This window comes from Macrotis lagotis, chromosome 2, assembly GCF_037893015.1.
Source record: "Macrotis lagotis isolate mMagLag1 chromosome 2, bilby.v1.9.chrom.fasta, whole genome shotgun sequence".
NCBI classification, from domain to species: domain Eukaryota; kingdom Metazoa; phylum Chordata; class Mammalia; order Peramelemorphia; family Peramelidae; genus Macrotis; species Macrotis lagotis.
In genome coordinates, this window is record NC_133659.1 from 274,728,029 (window position 1) to 274,748,946 (window position 20,918).

At 35.0% G+C, this 20,918-nt stretch overlaps 1 protein-coding gene across 1 annotated transcript; it reads left to right on the forward strand.

Annotated features, from left to right (window-relative positions):
* Positions 1-3,690: 3,690 nt before the first annotated feature.
* IL26 (interleukin 26) lies at positions 3,691-20,278 on the forward strand. The gene is made up of 5 exons (XM_074220781.1): positions 3,691-3,861; positions 3,969-4,025; positions 4,297-4,431; positions 20,043-20,108; positions 20,192-20,278. Exons 1-5 carry the CDS (start codon positions 3,691-3,693, stop codon positions 20,276-20,278), a joined length of 516 nt encoding a protein of 171 aa, XP_074076882.1.
* The last annotated feature ends 640 nt before the right edge of the window (positions 20,279-20,918 follow it).

Sequence of the window (20,918 nt, forward strand, 5' to 3'; positions counted from 1 at the left end):
CTAAATATAATTTCCTTCAATTAGTCGTCAAAGGAACTGAAGACATTCATGTTGACCTTTAACTTATGTTTGAGTATTCAAAATACATCTGTTACTTGTGAAATTTCAATTAGAAATCAGTATGAAAAGAAAATTCTTATTAATGGATTAGTTTAAACTTGTCCATATGTGGTTGGAAAATGATGTGACTTCTTAATGCAAAAATACCAAAACTTATATGTATGTCCATGTGAGTGTTATTCTTTGAAGTAATCACTTTGAAAGGACAAGTTTATTCTAATGATGTTTTCATTCCTTAGAGTACTTCTGATATATATAATGAATCAATACCACAAGACATTGGCTAGTGTTATAAGCCATGTTTTGTGTTTTGTTTCTTAATCTCAAAAACCTATACCCAAGTTTGATAATTCACCTCATTTACTGCACTTGGTCCTGGATATCATCATCATCATGTTTCACAAAACAAAATTTATCCTCAAAGAAGGGACATTTGTCACCACTGAAAACATGCAAAAAAAAGATTTGACTCAGCTTTTGAGGTCAATTCCAAAGTTGTTTCAGAAAATGTTTTAATTGATGGAAATACTGTATGACCTTGCAATATGTCAAAGCATTCCTCTAGATATAAAAGATTTCCTATGCTTGTTAAATCGGTTATGCCTGGAATCTATTTATATAATCTACCCATATCCATGCTTTATTGGTGTGGTTATTCTTTCCCATTTACAAATCTCAGAGATTTCCTCATCCTTCTCTTTAACTGAAGTTTGAATCCTTTCAATGGCATCCTTGGTAAGTAACCACTTCACCTCCACTTGAACACCTCTGCTTTTGGGCCAGCTTGTATTCCTTCAACCAATTGTTAAAATTTGAGTGTGAACTTTCACAACTAGGAAATCAGCAGATGTTCAAATCTTGGATTGATTTGTTGTTTGGTTAATTGTCTATACTTGAAAGTGATGGATAAAATATTAATAATATATATTAAGCTTAAAAGTGTGTCCTACATACATTTGTTTTCTTCCCAAAAGCTGGTTGTTAAACATTTACAGTATATTCCGGCTTGTTTTCCTGTTTAGATCACAACTTCTTTGACAGCAAGGATTGGGTCATATTCATCTTCATCTCTCTTCTCTGTTAGTATAGTGTTTTTTTTTTAATTTAGAGATAGTTGATATAATTTGTTTGAATGAATTAATGGAAAAACTGATTGATAGAGAGGGTTTGTATGAGATGGAGAGAACGTTAGGGGAAAAGGCTGGGGCTTATGTTAAAAAGAACATGTAGAAGGGAAAAAACCCTTTAATTTGCAAATTATTATCCCAGGGTTAAAGAAATCATAACAAATTTTAGAAAATTATTCAGGGCCTCATAACCTTTTCAACTAGGGCAGGAAATATTTCTCTTTTGCTAGGTCACAGGAGTTTGTGGCATCAAAAAAAAAAAACCCTTTAAAGCTCTTTTTTTAAGGAAAGAATAGAATGATGAGTATGGTAAAAAGTTTTTACCACTTTTATATCTTAGGAGCATCAGTTGGAGACACTGAGGAGATTTAGCTTTGGAGAGATGAGTTAGATGGGTGGTGGTCATGGTTGACCTTGGGTATTTGAAGCCCTGGCATGTAGAAAGAATTTATCCTTGTGCTGCTTGACCTTAGGGTAAGAACTAAGAGTAATGAGCAGAAAGATAGATTTTGCTTCAATGTAAGGAAAAATGTCCAAAAATTTGGAATTATCCCAAAGTGGAATGGCTGTTTTGGCAAGTAGAGAAAAAGACTGCTTTCTCTTAGAGGTCTTCTTTTTTCAATTTCAATTTATTTATTTATTTAAGAATTCCTTTTTTTAAAATGCCATTTTATTTTTTTTTCCATTTGCATGCAAAGATAGTTTTGTAAGCTTTTTGTAAGCTTTTGAATTCCATGTTTTCCTACCTCCCTCACCTTCTTTCCCCCTTCCCCTTGACAGTTCGTAATCTGATATAGGTTATACATGCAATCATGTTTAAAATATTTCTATATTATTCATGTTGTGAAAGAAAAATCAGAATTAAAGGAATAAAAAGTCATGAAAAAAGAAAAAGCATAGCAAGTTTTAAAAAGTTAAAATAGTATGTTTTGGTCTGTATTCAGATTCCGTAGTTTTTCTCTGAATGTGGATGACATATTTCCATCACAAATCTTTTAGAATTGCCCTTGATCATTGACTGCTAAGAGGAGTTAAGTCCATCATAGTTGATTGTTACACAATTAATTCATTTTTCAAAATATTGAGATCCAAATTCTCTCCCTCACTCCAGACCCTCCTTCACTCACTGAGAAGTTCAGCAATATAATATCAGCTATGCATGTAAAGAGGGAAGCTGGTTGGTCCAGTGGATAGAGCACTGGACCTGGAGTCAGGAAAACCTGACTCTGGTTTCAGCCACTTACTAGCTGTGTGACCTTGGGCAAGTCACTTTACCATTGTTTCAGTTTCCTTATCTGTAAAATGAGTTAGAAAAGGAAACTGCTAAAAAAAAAAGTTCCAAAAAAAGAGTCATGAAAAGTTAGAGAACTGAAAAATGATTATACAACAGAATATATATATATATATATAAAGTCATGCAAAACATATTTCCCTATTAGCTATGTTGCCCCCAAAAGCCAAGAAAAATAAAGTAAAAAGAGCATGTTTCTATCTGCATTTAGTTCAATAGTTCCCTATTTAAGTGGATAGCATTTTTCGTCATGGATCCTTTGGAAATGTCTTTGCCTACTGGAAAAAATTGCATAGATCTTTGAGAGTATTGTAGAGAGGATTATTGTTCAGGTACCATTTAGATTAAGATCAAGATTTTTCTAAGTTGGTGTTTGTGAACTTTGTTGGGGTGATTTTACTTCAATATAATTGATTTCTTTGGTAATCCCAGTATTTTACTTAAAGTTTCTAATATGTGATTCTGAGAAGTGGTCAGAAGGCTTAATTAAGCCTTAAGATGTCAATTAAGAGGTCAATAATACCAAAAAAATTAGGAAATTTGATAATTTCCCTTCCATAGTTGAGATTCTATACTCCAAGAATATGTAGAGGAGAGAAATGTGAAGCTACCCAAGTTTGTCACTTGAGACTGCAAATAGATACATTTCTCTTGACTACCGTTTGTAGTAAGTAGTTCATAGAATTATAGAATAGCGGAGTTGGAAGAAAACTCATAGGTCATTGTCCAATTTGGCCAACTCCAATTTAAATGTGGCATTTCTCGATCATTGTGTGGTCTCCTTAGGTAACCCTTTTTTGAGTGATGTGTACTGAGGCCTTTACAATAATGACGTCTTTTTTAGAATACCGTTAAAAACCCTCATTTTGTGGAAACGATGGCCTAATCATTACCAGTAAATTTAGAATTGGCTTTTACCTAACTGCCACTCATGGTGAGGTCAATTTTTTTTTTAATTCTGAAACAAGTTGTATAAAAATAGAGCGAGCAGTGAGAGTGATCTTATTTACAAGCTCAAAGTTATCTTTAGCTGCATCTCTTTGGAGAAGCTTTGGGGGGGGTGTATAACATAAGTAGGTTATCCTTTATCATCTAACCAACTTGAAGTAACTCAGGTTGCTAAGAGTGACACGGGGCCAGTGTGTGTGTGTGTGTGTGTGTGTGTGTGTGTGTGTGTGTGTGTGTGTTTTGGGTTGGGTTGGTGGTACGGAAATGCAAGTAAATTATATTTTGATCTCTGGGCTGCTTTTTACCATTCTACCTCTGGTCATTGTTGAAAGTAAATCACCTCATTCCATCTCGGGCTGCTGTCATAAAGAAAACCTATCCAGAGCGACTGATATTCTCTTCATCAAGGCCATGAGATTCAAGGCATCTGTACCAGTAAGTATTAAACTTTGCCTGAAGGAGTAATGACTCAGAACATTTTCAAAGTGTTAGACATCATAGTGTATACTGGGTAGACCTAATCTCAATTTGTTTCATTATAGGCAGACAGCATCAAAAACACAAAATTGCTGAAAAAGAAAACCAAAAATCAATTCATGGTAAGCCTGGAAGTTCTTTTCTTTTTTTTTAAATTTTTTTTAACTTGGTTGATTTTGCAAAATTATTCATCTAACCCTCAGTCTTCAAGAAAGCAATCCCTAATGACCAGAAGAGTGTTACTAGGTCAGAAATTAGACAACACTTGATACTTCTTGGTCAGCCCCAGTCCTTCAATCTCCCTGTGAAATATTTTTTGGAGGGGTGACATAAGAGAAAGAACTGACCATACGTGGTAAGCTTAATTCAATGCCCTATTTGTTTGGTTTATAGAAAAGCTGCCAATTTCGAGAACAACTGCTTTCCTTTTTCATGGAAGACGTTCTAGGGGACCAGCAGTTTCCATCAAACAAAGAGATACGCTTCATTGAGGACTTCCGTAGTTTTGGAAAGAAACTAAATCACTGTGTAAGTATATTTTTTCAAAGCATGAGTTTTCTAATCTTTCTAACCCTACCTAGAACAAAGTTTAGAGCAAAGTTAATGGGGAAAGTGTCTTCGACATGAAGAGCTTTTCAAACTGAGGTTTTAGTTCCATCAAAGACCACAAGAGATACTAATAATTGCATGACAAGGTGACTACATTCAATAGCAATATATATATATATATATATATATATATATATATATATATATATATATATATATATATAACCCATACCTTTCTATGATCCTATCACCCTAAAAAATAAAAATTGAAATGTATTGGATAGAACTATGAAAAAATAGATACAATATAAACCAATAAGATGATTTCTAAATGTTCAAATATTTTGAAAGGTGACTGTCATTTGGGAGATGGAATTCTATTTTGCAGGGACCTAGTGGAAAGAACTAGGACCAACCAATGGTAGTTACAGGAAAGCAGATTTTAATTCAATTTAAGATAGTTTTCTAAGAATTATAGCCTTTCCTAAATGGCTGCCACTGGATATGCATTCCCATTTCTGGATTTTTTAAAGTCAGACAGTCATTCACAGGGAATTCACAGAAAGGAGTTGATTTGATTTGATTTAATAACTTTTGCTGTTAATTCTAAATTCAAGATCCTCTGAGTCAGTTTATTTTTTTTTTCTGGATCATACTTTTCTCATCTATAAAATTATAGAGTTGAATAAGTGATTCTCCAAGATTCCTTTGCTTCTGAAATTCTCTGATTCTGATGTTTTTGTCTTCCCATCATTACAGTCTCCTTTCATGAATTAATTATCTTTTAACCACAAAAGTCAGGAGATATTAATTATATTGCATACCCCACCCTTCCCCAAGGTGATTTGATTGATTTTTGTGTGTCCCTATTGTAAAGAATTATGTGGGGATAAAGTTAAAAGTTTAAATTCAAATAAGATATCAGTTCGAATTCATACAGCCTATTTCCCCTTCTTCACCTAAATTGTTATCTTCAATGTGGCCTTGGCCAATGTGTCTTCACAACTAAAGGCTCAGAGAGAGAGCCATCATATAAAAGCAAACATTGGAGGAGAAGGAGCATCAAGAAGAGATGGATTATGTTAGATGAGGACATGTGCCTCTATGGGCACAAGGAGCTAAATTTTTGCATTGGTATTATTTGACTAAGTGTGCTATTTTTATGTTCTATAGAGTCTTTCTTCAGCAAAAGGTTTAAAGGCTGCTTGTTGTACCATTGTTGACTTTCCTGACTTTAAAAGGGACAGATGTCTCTCCTCAAACTTTTTGTATTTAATAAGAAATGTTTGCCTGGAGTTAGAATTTCTTTCTTCTTGCTGCTCAGTTTAAGCTTCAATAAATCTTTCAATTAATCAATAAACACTTAAAGGACATGCTATGTATTAAGTACTATGCTAAGTGCTAAAGATAAAAAAAGGGGCAAAAGACGATTCCTGCTCTCAAGGAGCTTGAAATCTAATGGAATCAAGGTAGGAGGAGCTGATTACACATGGTGGTGGCTTTGAACGAACCCTTGTTTAAGAGTTAGAGGACCTGAGTTCCAGTCCTGATTCTGATACTGGTCAGTTGTATAAGAAGCAAGAGTCTGGAACAGACTGCTGTTCTTAGAATCAGAAAGACCCAAGTTAAAATCTTGCCTTAAATACTTACTAGTTGCATGATCATTAGGCACTTTCTAGTTATGTGACCCTTGGCAATTCAATTAACCTTGTGGAGTCTCAGTTTTCCTAACAACAAAATGAGTACATTGGATTAAATAATCTCTAAGATCCTTCTCAATTCTAAATTCTGTGGATCTTCCATGATCTTTTCTGAGCTTGGGCTACTCAGATAGATAATTAAGTGTCCACAAACTCAGGTGCTTTAGTTTGGTATATTTACATGTTTTTCATGATTTTGATTTTTGCATATCACAGTAGTTCAACTCAATGGCTCACAACCCCCTCCTCTTTATAACAAGCTGGTACCTCCTCATAAAGGTCAAAAGGAAAATAATTTAGGTCAAGAGTCCTGAAATGAAAGAAAAAAAAGAATAGATTGCAACCCACCACTGCCATGAGGCCATTTTGCAATAGAGAGCAAGTAATTGTAATTTTAAGTCTGCTATACAGGTAGCTGTATGATTCTACATTTACCTTCTCTTTTAGCATGGTTGCTTATAGGCTAACATTCCAGCAACAACAACAAAAAAAGCAGGTCTTATTTTTGTTTTGGCTGTTGGACAGATCTCAATAGAACACGGTGAAAATGAAGGTGTCTGGTCTAGTTAGTGGAGAAATGAGAGCAATTTGACTCATCATAGTGATAAGACAGAGATGGAGTTTTATATGGCCAGAAATATTTGGGATCAATTCCCATACAAACTGTGTGACCTGGTCAACTCATTTAATTTCTTGGAGTTCTAGGCAACTTTCCAAAACTAAGGGTAGAATACTAACTTGTACTGGAAGATGGAGAATTCTCTATCCTGATGAAATTTTAGGTGTAGCAAATTGTTATTAACATGGGACAAGGGTGTATATGTGTATGTGTATGTGTGTGTAAACATGTTTTTGGGTGATTGTAGCATCAAGAGACTTCTATGGTTTGGGTCATCTTTCTATAAAACCTTTTGATTTTCTTTTAGAATTTTTGATTCTTCTTGTAAGATGGTAACCATTGTATTAGTTCTTTTATTTCATTGAGTATTTTTATGAGACGAAATATTGCTACCTCCCCAATTTTCCCCAATTTAGCCCAAAGTAGCACTTACATATAGGAACCAGCATGGAGTAATTAAGGAAGAGATGCTGAATTGGACTTAGCAGAAATCTGCACTTAAATCCTAGCTCAGTTGAGGGTAGCTAGGTGGCCCACAGCACTATGCTTTGTCAGGAAAACTCTTCTTCCTGGGTTCAAATTATATCTTAGACACTCACTAACTAATTGTGTGATTCTTGACAAATCACATACCTAACTAACTATCTGGGTAACCTTGGGCAAGTCACTGAATAACAAAAACACCTGCCATGGGCAGAATGCTTAACTTCAAGACAATATGTAGACCAGAAATTCTTAATCTTTATAATTTCAAGGACTCCTTCCCTTTTTTGATGTATCTGGTAAAGCCTATGGTTCTCTTCTTATAATGTTTTTCAATTCAAAAAAATGTATAGTATTACAAAGAAGACCATAAGTTAGTCAAAATAAAGACATTTATTTTTTTCCCATTGAAAGTCATTGACCCTCTGAAATCTATCCATAGTCCCAAGGGTGTGGAGACCCACCAGTTTAAGAACATTTGATCTAGGAAAAGGCAACCAGGATGTGGAAGGGCCTTGAGATCATATAATTTAAGAATGGGATTAGGGATATTCAGCCTGGAGAGGCAGAGGTAATGTAGAATCTGTCTTCAAGCATTTGTATGGTTATACTGAGGAAGAAATTTGAGACTTACTCTGCTTGAATAGAAATAGGAGCAATGAATGGACCTTGCCAACAGTCAACTTTAGCCTTGTTATAAAGCAGCAGTCATGTCCAACTCTTTGTGACCCTATTTGGAGTTTTCTTGACAAAGATAATGGATTGATTTGCCATTTTCTTCTCCTATTCATTTTATAGATGAGGAATTGAATCAAACAGGATGAAATGACTTACCCAGGGTCACACATCTAGTGTCTGAGGCCAGATTTGAACTCAGAAAGATAAGTTTTCCTGCCTTCGGGTCCAACATTCTGTCTGCTATGACACCCAGCTGTTTGACAAATAATTAGAATTATCTACAAACGGAATGGATTATCTTTGAAGGTTATCTATGATATAAAATGGTTATATGATTTGATGGAAAAAATGATTGCTAGAGAGACTTGTTGTTGTATGGAGAGAGCTAGGGAAAAAGTGTGGGATTTTTGTTAGAAGGAATGAATCTATACATATCAATGCAGAAAAAACCCTCTCTGTCAATGGCAGTGAGATTGGATGATAATGGATTCTGAACTGGACCTCACTGGTGAAGGCTGAATGAAGTATCAAATTAGATAGTGTATGTAAGGGATCTTGCAAACTTTAAAGCAGACAGAATTGTCACCTACAAGGAGGATGATGATGATGACAGTAATTTTGACTAAAATTAATATTCACTTATTGATTGTTGCTGTTCCATTGTGTCCAATTTTTCTTGACCCCATTTGGGGTTTTCTTGGCAGTGATACTGGAATGTTTTGCCATTTCCTTCTCCAGTTCATTTGCTAGATGAAGAAACTGAGGCAAAATGCTTAAGGGACTTGCACAGGGTTACACAACTAGAAAATGTTTGAGGGTGAAATTAAACTCATGAATGAGTCATCCTGATTCCAAGCCCATTGTGCCATTTTTTTGTTATATGATCGATATAGTTTCATCCAAGCATGAACTAGACCAAATGGCCAACTCTGAAATTCTCTGATTCCCTCAGCTGTAGTTCCTCATCTGTAAAATAAGGATGATAATCCCTCTAATACCCATCTTACTTCTATTGAGAGGCATAACTGAACTAAGTCACTAAAACCCTAGATAAATGTCATCGGTTACTATAGACATATGGGATGTGTCTATTGAGCTGCTGTGGAGGCCTGGGAATTAAAATAAAAGAAAATACCCATACTTGGTTTTAACTTAATGAAATTTTTTTTTGTTTCTGTTACTAGATGACTCATCTTTGTCAAATATGACTGTCAATAGTCAATATTCAAATATCAGGCAAGTCTTGGTTTTAATGACACAAAAAGCTATCTGCCAAATAACTATTTTTCTTCCCTCATTTTTTCTCAGAAGTTTCATTTTTAAGTCGACCTCAATCTGACATAACAAATACTCTTGGTAAAACTCTGCTCTGAGTCAATGATTATTAAGGATTCTGTTATTAGGTGGTTTTGCAGGTTGTGAAATCACTGGCTCCCCCTGGTGTTAACATTGTAATTCACATCAATTCAGTCCCTCCTATGGTCCCTGTGAACTTGTCCACTATTTAAAGCTTTCATCTTTCATATCAAATGGAATCGCAAAGTCATGAATTTAGAACTGGAAGAGACCTTAGAGACCACTGAATTGAATACCTGCTTTTAGAAATGTTTATGATTTGTTCAGGGTTACATGGCCAGTGTGTGTCTGGGGTGGGATTTGAACTCAGAAATATCACATTCCAAGTCTGACCCTCTATAACTACTACTATATCAGTAACCATTAGTTGAGTATTTTAGTTATTGAGTTTTACTGAATTCCAGGGTGTAGCACCATATCTGGGGAAGACTAAAAGAATTGTGTTCTGATACTAATTAGCTATGTGATGCTGGCCAAATTAATTCATGCTTCTTCCTCATTTTAAAATGAAGAGGATAGATTGGCTAAATTTGATTCCATTCCACCCAGAAGTCTGTTTATCTTATGATAATATTTCGACTAGAAACACTTAAGACACTATGTACTTAGGATTAATAGGACTCCCATCAGATCAATAGTGGGAAAATCCACACTAGTGACATTATGGATTTTTAATAAAGACACAAGAGGTAGCTAGGTGACTCAGTTGAGAGGTCCCCTAGGTCTGGAGTTAGGAAGAGTGGAGTTCTAATCTGACCTCAGACTTGTCCGGTTATGTTGGGCTTGTTACTCAACCTCTGTTTTCCTTAATCCAAGGGAAAATAAAATTTCAAAACACACAAGTATCTTTGCCAAGAAAACCCTATGGACACTGTTGGTATTTTCTGGTGTAAGTGGGGTCAAGGAGGGTTGGTGATACTGAATGACTGAATAACAAAGCACTTAAAATATTATCTCATTTACTTTTCATAACAACTGTTGGAGGTTGGTATTATTATTATTCTTATGACTTTACAGATAAAGAAACTGAGGCAAGCTGAGTTGCATTACTTGTCCAAGGTACCACAGCTGGTATCTGAACCTAGATCTGAAATTGTGTCCTGACTCTAAATCCAACCTCTGTTCATTGCTCCAACATAAAATTAGTATCATATATCAAAACCAAAGTATATAAAGTCAAAATGAAAATATATAATAAAATTTTATTTAGATTTCAGCAGTAATTATTTATTTTATTCTATATATAGTATATATAAATAGAATGTATAATAAGAAAATCTATGTATCATTTTATTTTATGACTTGATATAACATAAAGAAATCTGGACTAGGAGGCAGCAAGGACCTATTAACTGTGACATGTATTGGCTGTGCTCCCCTAGGACACTAGGTTAATTAACCACTGAGTTCTTAACCTCTTTTCTGTCATGGACCCTTCACCATATCCTTTTGAAGCAAATGAATATCTTTGCAGAAAAATGTTTTTAAATGTTTAAAGAATTTAGAATTTACAAAGGAAATAAATTCTATTAAAATATAGTTATCAATTTTTTTTCAAAACCAAGTTCATAGAAGACTATAAATTGCAGAGGAGGTACCAACCTGCATTGATAGAGAAAGTTCTCTCATCCTGGTGTTTCCTATTCCACTGAAATCATCAGTTCAATCCCTATCTTTCTTACCTTGCTTGCATTATAGGTCATGGTGTTTACAGGATATAGATTAACTTTAATTTTCGGATTTTGGGTGTTTATCACCCCTCCCATTGTGGATTAGATTTTAAGAGAAACGCTGTAGTCTTAAAAACCCAATCCCTATTTACTTTTATGCTTGTCATGTACTCTAGCCTTTTGACATCTCCAACAAAGTAACCTGTTTTTTGGTCGTTGCTTAGTCCTGTCTGACTCCTTGTGATTCCTTTCAGGATTTGCTTGGCAAAGATACTAGAATGGTTTCCCATTTTATTTTTCCTCTTTTTACAGATAAGGAAACTGAGACAAACAGGGTCACACAGCTGTTATCTGAGGTTAAATTTGAACTCAAATCTTCCTAACTTCAGACCTGTCACTCTAGCCAACTGCAACAACTAATAGTGTATATACAATGTTTTTTTAAAACCTATTTGTGTGGGGCAGTTAGGTGGTGTAGTGGATAAAGCACTGGCCCTGGAGTCAGGAGTACCTGGGTTCAAATCCAGTCTCAGACACTTAATAATTACCTGGCTGTGTGGCCTTGGGCAAGCCACTTAACCCCATTTGCCTTGCAAAAAAACCTAAAAAAAACACACACACAGAAAAAAAAACCCTATTTGTAAATATGGATTAAAATAGTTCTCCCTCCCTCTCCCTCTTTCTCCATCTCTTTCTGTGTGTATATGTGTGTTGGGGGACAGGGGCACCATGCAGCATCTGGCCAGAAGGTATCTGGCAAGGGGATATGGTTGAGTATTTTTATTCCTATTGCTTCCAATCTCTTTCACTAAATTTCTTCTCTAATGACTAACTGTGATATAAAGGTGACCCTCAGGTCAGGTTAAATCACCAAAGTGTTAACTTTGGTAGGTCTTATTCATCTGGAAAGGCTCTGATTATAGACCTGGACTTTCATTGTATATCTGTCAATTGGCTCCCAAACTAGTGAAGATTTGTCATCAGAAGGCTGGCCACCAGGAGGTAATATTTTTCTTCTTTTCAGTATCAGAAAATCAAAACTTGAAAAATTAAGATGCTGAAGGAAATTTTCATGTATTTTGCCATGTATTTCTACTGCTGAAATTAAATGATCTTTTTAAAAAAGAATATTTTAAATTTATGGAGTAAAACAATCATTTTTATAACAGTAGCATACAAAAAGATAATTATACATGAAACTGCAAATCTGCTATGTACAACTTCTTATTCCTTTCAAATCTACAACTAATTAGTTTGTAAATTTCTTTCTTTCACCCTCCCTCCACCCTTCCTAGAGATGACTACCATTAGACACAAATACACACAAACATATAGTTATTCCATATATACTTTTATTTATTAGTTCTTTTTTTTCTGAATGCTTATATAATCTTTCTTATAATAGGCTATTTTGTTCTTTTTAAAAATATTATCTCATTTTGTTCTTCACATCAAACCTGGGGCAGAAGTGTTACAATTCTTATTTACAGAAAAGGCAGAGTTAAGTGACTTATCCAGGGTGGCACATCTAGTAAGTATACCACAGCTCTGGACATTATATCTGAGTAAATGTTCATTTAATTGAATGGACTTGTGTAATTTATTGTGAAGCTAGGTGCTTTTTGATAAACTGAATATCTGTAGGAGTTTGTCTTTATTGCAGTGGGTTTGATAAGACAACTATAATATCATCTGCAAATGGACTAATAAGATAGGAAATAATAGCAATACTTATGCTTGTCATTTGGAATGATAGCAACTGCTATCAACTGTTCAACTGAAGAAGGGAAAACGGAAGTGATAGCAACCCTATCTTATTTTCCTCTGAGCTGCAAAATCCAAAGAAGGGGATAATTACTTTTGTGTTCCTTAGTTAAACATTAATTACTCAGAAAAAATTCCCCCTCCACCACTGCTTTTTTCTCTTCCTTTTTCCCATGTTGCTATATATCCCAGTCCATATTGCAATTTTTTTCTTCTCTTATTCCTGATCTGCCATATATCCTAGTTCATAAGATTGAATTTTCTACAATTTATGTGTTTGGAAAGGAAGAATATACAAGTTCAGAAAAAGATACAATAGGGTAAGGGAATTGTAAATGGGAATTAGATGCAGTAAAGCATTTAGGGCCAAGTGTTGGAGTCATGAAAAATTAGGTTTAAGTCTTTCCTTTGGCAGCATGCTGAGTCATTGAACAAGTCACAGAACTTGTCAGTGTTGCAGGCATTTTAACTTGTAGATGACTTTCTGATAGTCTTTGATTGAGAATTTCCTGTGACTTCATACAAAGAAGAAATCTAGATAATAAAGAGAAAAATGGGAAGTCCTTTCCTTCCATGGAGATGGAAGTCAAGTTTTTGATTAGATCCTATCTAAAATACCCTAGGCTAGTCAGGACCATAATTATGTCTAGACTGTTACCACAATGCCACACCCTTTTGCTCCCTTGCTTCCCCAGAAGAACAATGGTGTCTTTTAATCAAAAATGTCTTTTCTTCCTTCTGCCCAAATGGAATTGGTCCAATCTGGATTTTTTAGATTTAATTAATTGGTCTATACTCTAAAATTACCTGATAATTATCAATCAGAACTTTTTTTTTGATTTCATGGTAAATTCTTGGTACTTTAACCATATTATCATGGTCTATGCTTCATTATTAAGTTAACTTTTTTTCCTTCCCCTTAGGGTAACTTGATTTCAGGGGGAGCATACCAAGTTCTTTTATGGCTGGGCCATTTCTTATTAGTTAGTAAGGGAACTTAAATATCACCTTATAACCAATCACATCTAATCAACTTAGTATTGAAGATTACCTCAGAGTTATTAATGTATTTCTACCAAGGATACAACTTTCAGATGAAAGTATCAAACACATCTTTTTTTTTTGTCAAATGTCCTTCTCCCTTTAAATCATAATTTTCTAGAAGTCATAACTGGTGATTTTTATTCATTGCTAAGTGTGTATCGGGGGCAGGGGAAAGAGGCCTTGGGACACTGTGAGGCTACGTTTGGGGAGAGATTAGGAAGGGTCTAACCTGGGGTGAATCTCACCTGAACTATTATCATAGAATAGGAAAGAGAGGAAAGAAATTGTTTTAACTAATAATTCTTTTTTTAAATTTCATTTCCTTTTTTTTTCAATTACATGCAAAAATAGTTATTAGCATTCATTTTTTGGTTGGAACTCCAAGTTTCACAATTTCCTTCCTATCTCCCTTGCTTCCCTCCCCACCTCCCTAGGACAACAAGTAATCTGATATGTTATATGTATACTATCATATTTAATATATTTTCATGTTAGTCATTTAATTATTCTTGTTGACCATGAACTAATTTTTATAGTGTTTAAATTACTGAAAAAGCTGTAAACACAATCAGCACACATTAAATTTTGGCACCAATAGGATACTGAGACATAGCCCAAGCCACCCTACCTTGTATCTAAATCTATCTTTATCATGTCTATGGAGTGGGCTCCAATGCATGAAGCCTACAAAACAGAATATCTATATCTATGTCACTCCTTTCTGGTTTAAACAGTTAAGTCCCATTTACTATATAGTAGACAACTTACAGTTGTAAAGCTAGGTGGTGCAGTAGATAGAGCACTGGGCCCAGAGTCATGAAGATCTGAATTCAAATCTAGGCTCAGATACTTGCTGTCTGTGTGACCCTGGGCAAGTCACTTAATCCCCAAATGCCTCAGTTTCTCTTCTATAAAATGGAGATATCCTGGATAAGTAAATGACATATCATTCCAATAGCTTCATCAAGAAAATCCCATGGACATGGTCCATGAAGAGATGAACACAACTGAATCACTCCACAATAACATATTGGTTATCTAGCTTGAAGATATCATTCAACTTGTCACTTCTTAAGATGGAACGGATTGTTTGTCTATATTGGGTATTGTGTTCTTTGCACATGTTCTCAAAATATTTCTTTCAGAGTCTTAAATTCTAATTGGCAAGTAGGAAAATGTATCTCATGACCAGTGATTTTCCCTGAATAGAAAATATAATAAGTTCCCAGTAGCCAATACTTTCTGATATGAAATTTTCCTCTGGGAAGTACTGAGTTATTAATGAAAGAAAAATGGATTTGGAATTGTAGTTGCTGATGTTCAGGCATGTCCAACTCTTTGTGACTTCATGGACTTTTCCATAGGATTTTCTTAGCAAAGATACTCAGGTAGTTTGCCCTTTTCTTCTCCAACTCATTTTACAGATGAGGAAACTGAGGCAAACAGGATGAATTGACCTTCCCAGAGTCACATAGCTAGTATGTGGCTGAGTCTGGGTTTGAACTCCCATCTTCCTGACTCCAGTCCCGGGGCTCTATTCACCACTCCACTACCCCAAGAACAGAATTAGAGAACTAGGATTCAAATCATAGTTCTGACCCTTTTTTCTTGTATGAATTTGAACAAATCATTTAACCTTTCTTGGTCATAATTTTGTCATCTATAAAATAAGAGATTTGGACTAGGTGACCTTCTGACTATCCTATTTGTGATTCCTTTTGACACGATATCTATGAGTGAGATTTTAGATTTTATTGATTTTAATTATCATGCCTTTTTTTCTCCTGAAAGCTTTGAATGTAGTGTGCTATAGCAAACAGAAAACTGCCCTAAAAGGTAGAAAGATCTGTATTTGACTCCTGTCTTTGATCCACATTAGCTAAGTAATGTTGGAAAAATCACTTAACTTCTCAGGGCTCTGGGATATTCTCAAAGACTGGAAATGGCAATGATGACCTGCATTATAGAGGGAATTTTCTCTTTCTGTTCTTTGTATTAATGAAATTGCATGCCCAGTGTTTATATTTCTTGAAAGGTAAACCAGAGAAAAGTCTTCAATTAATTAAAATTCTTATTATATTGGCTTGATCTATCTCTGAACAATTGATATATTTTTAACTTTGCAAAACAAATTGCATATATTATCTTATTCAAGCATTCCATCAACCCTGTGAAGGAGTTATTACTTTTTCACTAATATTAGAGGAAAGGAAGGGAACTAGGATTCATTCTTCTTAAATTTTAAATTTTAAGTTTTTTAATTTATTTTTCCATTCAATGAAATAGTAGCTTTCAACAGTTATTTTTCTGCAAGGCTTTTGATTTTTACATTTTTCTCCCTTTCTCCCATTCTTCCTTCCCACCCCTTCTCCCCCCCCCACCCTGGAAAGCAATCTAACATAGCTAAATATAGATCTATGTTAGTTATGTTGTGAGAAAAGACTTAAGTCGAAAAGGGGAAAAAACAATAAAGAGAAAAAATACATAAGAGCTTTAAAAAATTGAAGATTGGGGGGGGCGGCTAGGTGGCGCAGTGGATAAAGCACCAGCCCTGGAGTCAGGAGCACCCGGGTTCAAATCTGGTCTCAGACACTTAATAATTACCTAGCTGTGTGGCCTTGGGCAAGCCACTTAACCCCATTTGCCTTGCAAAAAAAACTAAAAAAAAAAATTGAAGATCGTAAGTTTTGTTCTGCATTTAAACTCCACAGATCCTTCTCTAGATATGGATGGTGTTTTCCATCACACAGTTTTTAGAATTGTCTTTGATTATTGTACTGTTGAAGTGAACAAGTCTATCATAGTTGATCATCACCCAATGTTGCTTTTGGTGTGTATACTGTTCTTTTGGTCACTTCACTGAGCATCAGTTCTTGCAGACCTTTCTAGGCTATTCTGAAGTCCCGTCCCTCATGATTTCTTATAGAACAATAGTGGAACCAGCACTTATTAATGAGGTCTACTCCAAGTCAATCATCATAATAAGTATTTATATTATATTATATTATACAATACATATTAATTTAAGATCTGCAAATCACATTAGATATATTATCTCATTTAAACCTCAAAAAAAAAAAAATCCCATGGCATTGGTACCTTTGTTATTCTCACTTTACTAACTGAAGAAACAAAAGCTTGGCTGTTCATACAGCTCATAAATGATAGCCGTAAAATTTGAACACATCTTTCTAACATCTAACTTTATAGTCAAAGTTCAGAAAAAGAACCTTGGACAATGGGTTAAGTATGGTTTCCATCCATTGGCACCAGTTGGAATTGAATGACCTGATTTCTGAATACAGTTGAGGATTCAAGACCCCACTCTACCATTCATTAGATTTGTGAACCCTTAGTCCACTCAGGGACTTGGTTTATGTCAGTTATAAAATATGGTAGATTGAACCAGTTGAGGTCGAAGTTCTCTATTCCGCCTTTCTATGACTGGATTTTTGCTGTTATTCTACTCTTACCTAATAAAGTCTAAACTACTATGATTTAACCTTGTATTGCATTTATATAACATTGTATATTATGAGTTTTTTTTTTAACCTTTTGGTACTTTGTCTTAGATTCCTGCATCTAAGAATCCACTTATGATATGCTTGAGTTGCAGGGAAATTTGACTGACCTTTTCTTTTTTTCAATAAGTTTTCATTGTTATCTTTTGTTTAGTACATCATTATCTTTATCCGTAGCATCCTTTCTCCTTCCCCTCCCTGATAGCCATCCCATATAACAAATAGTAATTTTCTCTTTTTTTGTTGTTTTTTGCAAGGCAATGAGGTTAAGTGACTTGCCCAAGGTCACACAGCTAGGCAATTAAGTGTCTGAGCTCAAATTTGAACTCAGGTCCTCCTGACTCCAGGGCCAGTGCTCTAACCATTGAGCCACCTAGCTGTCCCTTTAAATAGTAATATTTTAAAGAAGGAAAACCTCCCATGCATAATTGATAGATATGTCTAAAAAGTCTAAAAACACATGGAGTATATAACACCTGTGGACCTCACACTTCCATGAAAGAATGGATTGGGGGGGGGAGGTTTTCTCATATTTCCTCTTTGGAGTTCTGCCTGTAATTTTGTTACATTCACTTTTAATTTTTTTAGTGTGTTGCTCTTTTCCATTCACATTGCTTCAGCTACTGTGCATTTTGTTTTCTCAATTCTGCTTACTTTATTCTGCATCAAAGCATGCATCAACACACATGAAATTCATATATAAGAATTTGTTTAGCCATTCCTCAATCAATAGGCATCAATTTTGTTTCCAATGCTTTGCGATCTCCAAAAAGTGCTGTTAAAAATATTTCTGGTTTTTAATCCATAACTTCCTTGGGGTATAAACCCAGTAATGGAATCTCTGGTTGAAAGGATAGGTATGTTAGATTGAGTTTTAATGATAAAGTTTCCGGTGTGTGTGTGTGTGTGTGTGTGTGTGTGTGTGTGTGTGTGTGTGTGTGTGTTGTAAAAGCAATAAAAGTTTCTCATAACTATATTGTGATAGACAATTAATTTCCTTTAGAGAATAGTAGGCTTGGGGACAGCTAGTGGCACAGTGGATAGTTCACCAGCCAATAGAGTCAGTAGGACTTGAGTTCAAATGTGACCTTAAACATTTAATAATTGCCTAGCTGTGTGACCTTGGGTCACTTAACCCCATTGCCTTGCCAGAAAGAAAAAAAGAAAGGAAGGAAGGAAGGAAGGAAGGAAGGAAGGAAGGAAGGAAGGAAGGAGGAAGGAAAGAAAGAAAGAAAGAAAGAAAGAAAGAAAGAAAGAAAGAAAGAAAGAAAGAAAGAAAGAAAGAAAGAAAGAAAGAAAGAAAGAAGAGAGAATATTAGGCCTTTAACAGATCACCTTGTCTCACTAGTTTTAGAAATTAAACTTCCTCTGTTCATTACAAATCAAGGAGAACAATGCTCAGGATATAAGGAGACCATTTCCCCAGGAAGAGACAAGAGAAGAATTCAGGAGGAGATAGAGATGATAATCTTTGTAGATAAGTTTCAGTTAGAGCAACTGTGAAAATTCCTATGAGTAGGTCACTAAGGAGATTAATTATTTCCTCCTTTCTCAAATGGCATAAAGTTTGAATTTTTTACCCAGTTTTCTTATGACCATCATGGGATAGTCTCCAATACCTATTGGTTTTGTTTGGTAAATTCTAGAGAATAAAACTTTACGGTTATGTTTCTTTTAACCTTTTTTTTAAAGATTCTCACAATTTTAGGGTTCACTCTGTGTGTGTGTGTGTGTGTGTGTGTGTGTGTGTGTGTGTGTGTGTGTGTGCTGATTATTTTTGGAACTCCTCTTCCTCCTTCTCTCCCCTCTGTCCCTCCTTCCTTTTTCTTTTTGTGTTCTTTCCTCCCTTCTCTCCTTCCTTTGATAGCACAGTGGATAGAGAGCTGGGCTGGTCTGGGCTTCAAGGAAAAGGGACAACAAATTGGGCTTTTCTTCTTTTTATCCAATTAAGTTTTTTTTTAGGTTTTTGCAAGGCAGATGGAGTTAAGTGGCTTGCCCAAGGCCACACAGCTAGGTAATTATTAAGCGTCTGAAGTTGGATTTGAACTCAGGTACTCCTGACTCTAGGGCCCATGCTTTATCCACTACGCCACCTAGCCGCCTCCCAATTAAGTTTTTATTGATATCTTCTGTTTCCCCTTCCACTCTCTGATATCTATCCTATATAACAAATAGTAATTTCTTTAAGGAGGAAACATCCCCACCCCCAGAATAACTGATTGATATGTTTAAAAAAGTCTGATTTTTCAGACTTTTTTTGTGCAAAAAGTCTCCTTGCAAGTTTGTTACACACACCCTAATCGGGTACCATGTTGGGTATCTCAAAAATCTTAGCACAGTTTAAAGTTCTCTAAAAATGGGACTATAGAGGGCATCTAGGTAGCATCATACTGGCTAGAACATTGGACTTGGAATCAGAAAGATTCATCTTTGTGAGTTCAAATCTGACTTCTGTTGTGAGACCCTAGATAAGTCACTTAACCTTGTTTGCCTCAATTTCCTCATCTGTTAAATGAGCTGAAGAAGGAAATGACAAATTGCTCTGCCAAGAAAAGCCCAAATTGATCAAGTGCAGTTGGACACAACTGAAACAACCAAACAATAACTATGACACTTCTTGATTCTAGATCCAGTGCTTTATCTACTGAGCTAAATAAAAGACATTTGAGGGGTTGATTCTCACTATCCCATTTTTTTTCTGGAGTTTTCAGGCCTTCTTTAACTAAAATCATCTGTATTCTGGTTGCCTTCTCAGTTTCCATGTGCTCCTTACACTGGGGAGATGAAGCTCATTACCAGGATTAAGAGAGTATTTTACAAGGTAAGTTTATCCATGATTGCTAATAGATTTTATTTTGTCAACATGAATCACTTCTGCATTTAACATAAAAACTTTATCTGCAGATTGGAAACAAAGGAATCTACAAAGCCATCAGTGAACTTGATATCCTTTTTCCCTGGATAAAAAACTACCTAGATGGTATTAAATAAAACATCATGGACATTTTCTTTAAAATACAGTGAAAAGTATCAGTGAAATGAATTAATAAAACACCTTCTTCTAACTTAATTGAAACTTTGTATGTGTGTATGTGTGTGTGTGTGTGTGTGTGTGTGTGCACTTAGAGAAAGTAAACTATGACAGCAATGATCTTCTTGAATAAAGATTTGAAGATACTATCATTGGCATCTTTCTGTAATCACTAGCATTGTAGGTTTTGAAAATTATTTATTTAATAGTATATTTTCCTTCAATTACATTTAAAAACAATTTTTAAACATTTCTTCTAAAAATTTGAGGTCTGGGGAGTGGCTAAGTGGCACAGTGGTTGGAGTACCAGGAGTACCTGAGTTCAAATCCAGCCTCAGATGCTTAATAATTACCTAGCTGTGTGACCTTGGGCACATTTTAACCCCATTGCCTTGCAAAAACAAAACAAAACAAAACAAAACCCAAAAATCTGAGGTCTAAATGAAGGTTTTCAAAAATCGTTTATTTAATTTTTTACTTTTCCCAAATTGGATATACAAACAATTTTCAAAATTCATTTTTAAAGTTTTAAGCTCCAATTGAAGGGGTTTAAAAAAACCATTAACTTGTTTCATATTTTGAGAACCTATTTATATTTTA

Excerpts from the sequence above, each read along its gene's own strand:
- IL26 (XM_074220781.1), top strand. The coding sequence starts at position 3,691 with ATGCAAGTAAATTATATTTTGATCTCTGGGCTGCTTTTTACCATTCTA. Across the intron at positions 4,026-4,296 it reads AAACCAAAAATCAATTCATG|AAAAGCTGCCAATTTCGAGA; the intron begins GTAAGCCTGGAA and ends TTTGGTTTATAG. Across the intron at positions 4,432-20,042 it reads GAAAGAAACTAAATCACTGT|TTTCCATGTGCTCCTTACAC; the intron begins GTAAGTATATTT and ends TTGCCTTCTCAG.